This window comes from Ruditapes philippinarum, unplaced genomic scaffold (assembly GCF_026571515.1).
Source record: "Ruditapes philippinarum isolate M1 unplaced genomic scaffold, ASM2657151v2 ctg12310_1_1_1_1, whole genome shotgun sequence".
NCBI lineage: Eukaryota > Metazoa > Mollusca > Bivalvia > Venerida > Veneridae > Ruditapes > Ruditapes philippinarum.
In genome coordinates, this window is record NW_026860294.1 from 1079 (window position 1) to 7240 (window position 6162).

Consider the following 6162-nt stretch of genomic DNA (forward strand, 5'->3'; position numbering starts at 1 on the left):
AGTATCACTATTGTTAAAGGTACAGTCGGATCCAAGCAAAACATATATCTCTCTGATTTATTTCACAAATGATATTAATTTTAGTTTAATCATATGTATGTCGGATTTTTAAAAAAAAACAACAACAAAGACATAGATATATTTTGGTAAATCTCAAAAATTTACCCTTTGATTTGGTTTTGGGGAAGGGGGGGCCCCTTTGAAAAAGAAACTTTCCTTTTTTATAAAAATAACTCGTGACCATACGCTTTGGGAACAAAACCGGGACCCAAAATAAAAGAAATTAAAAAAAAGGGCACCTTTTTAAAAAAAAATTTATAAAAAACCCGAAAATGTAAATCAAAAAAATTAAAATTTTTGTAAATCCGTTAAAAAAAATTTTGTTTTAAATGTCAGGCCTACTGCAAAAAACCGCGTATTATAGTACATTTGGGAATAAAAAATGTTTAATGAAAATTTAAATTTTTTAACCCTGCGTTTTTGTAAATTAAAAAAGTTTTTTTAAATTTTTTTTTTTGACTACCCGTAACGCATGAGTGGATAAGGAAGTAAATATCTACATTTTTAAAGCTTAAACTAGTCTACCCATTTCATTCTTACGTGTAACTGTCAATTTATCGGAATTGAGCATATAATTTCACAAGGTATGTGTTTTCTTAAAGGATATATAGCTTCTACTCAAAAGTTGTTTTTTTAATATTTAATAAAAAAAAGGTAATAATTAAAATTAAAATTACGTTTTTCCCTTATTCTTATGATACAAGTATATTTTCTAAAGGATTTAAGGATAAAAAAGTTTTTTATTTAACACACATGAATATTGTGCTTAAACAGAAAAGGACAACATGATACCGGGCATGCGCAATTGAAAGTTACCGAGAATTCCAAACATTTTTCTTTCATAACGGTATTTTTGAATTGTTCCTAGAAAAGGTTTACTTATGACAGCAGATTCATCTATATAATTTTATACTCTTTGAATGAGTTAATGATTTTTTTCATTCTTTTAATGTTAATTTATCTCTATAAATGGTTAAGGTCAATATTGTTTAATAGAAATATATACGGTTATTCTGATAACTATGAACAAGGGACATTTGTTATACACTACATGTATAGTGTGTGATCAAGCATTACGTTATAATATGAACGCAACCGCTATAAGGGGCACATTATTTCGAATTTTCAGTTTAAAACAAAGGAATAAGGCTTGACGATTTCCTGCCATCTAATCAAAGGATCATGGTAATAAAACAAATACATGACATGTTTGCATGAACTGTTTCACTAGTTTTGGTAAAAAATCGTATGTTTATTATACTTAAAACAATTAGCAATCTGTAATACCATTGAAAAGATAGAATAAGTTTTATTAGAATTACTAACAAAATGTCAAATTAATGTTGAAACTCACTATATAATTGTTTGTATGATAATGAGGTGAATATTCAAATATTGTTAAATACCATGTAAATATTTCTTGTTTTGCTAATTGTTACTGTCCTTTTAATAAATTGTAGTGGTGTATATGCTATATGAATTCTATGCTTACTTTTTATGCGTGAAATAAATATTATATCTTCATAGAGTATCACTCAGCAGCATATTTCTCGCAGCATAGGCGTATGCTTTTCAATTATCTACGTGCGTCCATTTCTTATGCGTTTGGAAAAAAAACAATAGAAAGTCATTATGATTTCATTTATAAGGCAAAGAATTAAAATAAAAATGTGTTTGTTTTCAGTAAATATGCTCTGTATCTTATATCAAAGCGAGACAGTTTTTTCTCGCTTTTACTTTTAGTGTAGTGTGAATTATAACATAGGTATCAAGTATAAATAACTCTTTCGAAACAATGTGAGAAATGACCTCAATTTTCGCTTCTCAGTATGACAGATAGCATATTCACTAAAAACAAAACAACAATTATCCTATATATATACATTTATTCTGCATATATACATATAAGCTGCTTTATTTAAAGGTATCACAGTTGACATCATGGCAAGTTTGGTCTCAGTAATGTTGGTTTTAGTGTGTCAGATTGGTAAGCTGCTGTTCTTTCTTTTAAATGCAAGTTTACAACAGTATACTGTAAAACTATTTGATAAAAAAAGTAAAATAAGTTGCGTTACATATCTTAAAAATCTCATCAATTAATGTATTGTAAAAAAACTACCTATTTCTATAATATTTATACAATATAATGCTCAGTTTTTATTAATTAATGCATTAATTAATGCGTTAAAAATATAAACAAAAATGTAGAATATTATACTATCTAAGCAAACCAAATTAATTTTGTTTTAGACTTATCAACACAGACCTGTTGAGTATATAGGTTGCAAAATTGAGCAATTTCTTGTTATGCTAAGGAGTGTTGTATCTATGAATGTATATCTGGCTATTGTGGTTCAAATACACCGAGGTGTGTCTAGAAAACTAAATTAGTTGTGTCAACGGTTTTGAATGTAGAATAACTTTATATCAATTACAGGTATATTGAAATATGTCGATCTTAACTTTATATTAATTTCTTAGGATTAACAATACAGGCATGTGCAGAATGTGCATGTTGTAAAGGAAGCTTTACTTGTGAGTCCAACAAGAATTGTATCAATGGTTGTATTGACGGTTATTATGGTGCAAAATGCACAGAGGAGTGTCAAGGAAATTGTGAAACTTGTGTCAATGGTAATGAATGTACCGAATGTACACCTGGTTATTATAACAACAAATGTAGTATACCATGTGGGAAAGGTTGTGTCAACAATACATGTCTGCTTGTATCAGGAGAATGTCCATGTAAATCGTCATATTTTACAAAAGGTAAATGTGATGCTTGTGCAGGTTTAAGGTATGGAGATGAATGTAACAATACATGTCCCAGTAACTGTGGAACTTGCATATCAGATACAGAATGTTTATGGTGTAAAAACACGGTTTATTACGGATCATATTGTCAACACAGATGTTCACTTGGCTGTGACCAAGGGAGATGTATTAAAAGTACTGGACATTGTATTGAAGGTTGCAAATCTGGTTTTTCCGGAGGTAAATGTGACAAATGCTCACCTGGAGTATTCGGCCCCTTTTGTGATCAAAACTGCAGTAACAATTGTTTTTCTTGTTTATCGGAAACAAATTGTACCGAATGTAATCCAGGTTTTTACGGGGAAAAATGTGCGAATGCGTGTCCATCGGGTTGTAATGGAACCTGTTCAGTTTCCAATGGTCAAAGTTGCAATATAACCGACATATACCGCGTTTGTGCAACAGATACCGGGAGGTGTATACACGGATGCAACTCGGTTATAAAATATGGTGAATATTGTGAGAAACAATGCAGTGATACTTGTAACAATAAAAGCTGTGACTTAAAAACGGGACATTGTTTAGAAGGATGTGAAATGAATTTTTACGGATTGTTTTGTGTTGATTCATGTTCTACTTCATGCATATCTTATACCGGCAAACGTAGATGTGATGGTACAAAAGGTCATTGTTTATTTGGCTGTAAATATGGTTTCCATGGCGAAAGATGTGACAACATATGCAGTAGCCAATGTGTAAATACAACCTGCAACCAAACAACAGCGGAATGTTCATATGGCTGTATAGATGGATTTAAAGGACCTAAATGTGCTGAAAGTAAGTCAGTCTTGCAAAGCAGTAGCAATTCCATAAAATGTTATCCCAACAAACAATATTTAAAACAATATAACTGTTGACAAAAGGCTATTGTTCTTGTGTTCATTTGAAGAAATGATTTAATTTTTACTCCTTGTGAATATAATGTCGTATAGAAGAAGTAAACCTTTAGTTTTTTAACAATTTGCTACACATCTAATTACTTGTTTATTTAAAAACTCATTTTCAAAAAGCTACAAAAACAGTTACAATTTTCGACAAAATTAATATGTAAATTATAAATATTCTTTTTCATTAGTTATACCGGATTTAGAGGGATATTATACTAGAAGTACACTGATAGGATCTACAATAGGGACATTTCTAGCTGGTGGTATTGTTGTTGGAATTGCCTCTTTGATTACCATCATTATAAGGAGGCGGAGGTCTGTAACTTTATTATTTACAAAGTTTGATAATAAATACTGTCGTGTTTTATTTAAACTATCTCAGATAAGAAGATATAGGGAATCGTTCATACATCTGTACATACACCTAATGTAATTTATCCAAAATCTGGATTTAAGGTAACGAATACCTGGTAAAATTGACTGCTAAATATAACTAAATGAAATTTAGTTAAGAATGTACATTTCCTTCAATATTTTTAGGAATATACAAACTAAACAATTAGATGTACACGGACATGTAAACACAATAGGACCTTGTGGAATTCGTTCTAACGGTAATTCTCTTAACATTCTTTTCATTAACGCCATCTTTTTTCATATCAAGATAAGAATGTTTTTATTGATCTAATATCATTTGATGAAAATCGTTGTTTAAGTAAAAATCTTAAAACAAAGTTCCTTAGTTCAAACATGCATATTTCTAGATGCAAGCATTTACATGAGTGAAAATAAATAATCAAATTATTGCACACCTAGTGTTAGAAATTTAACTGATTTTACATAAGCATTTCAATGTTATTATCATTTTATTACGCCTATTTAACGAGCAATATTTAATCTCTTTATATGTGTCTTTTGCAACGGGGAATACTTAAATCTTAAATAAATAATTTCCATATACTAAATATCTCTACAAGTTCCTAAGATAGAATGGGACAGAAAAAAGAAGCCTACCTCATCCCCAAAAGGTATAATGAGATACTTTATTTTTAATTATGACTATTTATTTTTTGTACAGACGACACACATGAGAATGACTCCCCTGTTACTTACGAGGATTTGAAATCACGTGACGAGAGACTATACAGTCAGATAACTACAAGTCAGCAGGAAACACCACCAGCAACTGATTATGTTAACTATAGTTCATAATAAACTAGTAACTTTAATCGTAACAAACTCTTACAGACAAGACACTTTTATTAAAACATTTTATAAGATATATGCTTGTATTTTACTGAAGAAGATAGAAAAGGATGTTTATTAACGAATTAAAAGTCCAGTTTTATCACAATTAAGCGTTAGAAACAAATATGTTTACTTCCATTGCAAAAGTGAACATTTTACAATAATGATGTATATTTTCCAATTTAATACGAACTATCCTTGCATACAAATGCACACGCAGGTATAAATTAACGTCTTTTAAAAAAACACGGACCACGCCCTGATGTTGCACATTTTAATATGCTTTATGCGGGCGGCTGGTTAAAAACAGCATAATGAAATGACGGCCCCAAATTGAATCATTTCTATATACAAAATGCAGATAAAGAATCCCGGATTTAACGATTTAGAAGTTTACTTTTATGCAAAAATATTTTTTGTGTATTATCATCGGATTTCCATCATTGTGCTTCTGTAGATGTTAATACACGGAAACCATTTATTAAACAATCTTAATGTAGGATCAAACACAATTCAATTCTAAGAAATTGCTGAAATGTTTCGTTTCTATTTACAAACCAACCATATTTAAATACTTAAAAACCAACAATTTATAGTGCCATTTTTGAAGCAAAAGTCAGCAACAAAGTCAGTATGTTTAAATTCATACTCGTGTATAGAGTGAATCAGATGTTATAAGTTGCAACTGAAGCAGCATTTAATCGCTATACAGACGCTTGAAGACGTTCTTTGACATGAGAAGAGTTAATATCATACTGTCATATTACTAATGTTAACATTGTAAGTAACCCTTGACAAGACATGAACATATTTTAAATAAAGTTGCATCTTATTCATTGAAGCGTTCATTGTTATTTTAAATTGGACAAATGTCAGTATAAATCATTAGACCACTATAGAAAGGTAAAACTACATATACAATCAAAGTAAAACTAAACTAGATATTACTTTTTGTAAGTATTTAGCACAGCCGAAAACAGTTATTTTTAGAGAGTTATAAATAGAATTGCTTTATCTATGTTAGGTTTTATAAAAGTAGATGTGTTTTATAATAATTTCATAAGTTTTAATTTACATGTTATATGTTATTATAGCTATTGTTAATTTCAGCAGAAAAAATACTTCTTTCTCTAAATGGCTGTATGCAACTATG

General features: G+C 29.7%; 1 protein-coding gene across 1 annotated transcript; it reads left to right on the plus strand.

Moving 5' to 3' along the window:
• The first annotated feature begins 546 nt into the window (after positions 1-546).
• LOC132759573 (protein draper-like) lies at positions 547-5652 on the plus strand. The gene is made up of 6 exons (XM_060751383.1): positions 547-644; positions 1985-2047; positions 2542-3651; positions 3950-4076; positions 4302-4375; positions 4840-5652. Exons 2-6 carry the CDS (start codon positions 2002-2004, stop codon positions 4971-4973), a joined length of 1491 nt encoding a protein of 496 aa, XP_060607366.1. The 5' UTR covers positions 547-644; positions 1985-2001; the 3' UTR covers positions 4974-5652.
• The last annotated feature ends 510 nt before the right edge of the window (positions 5653-6162 follow it).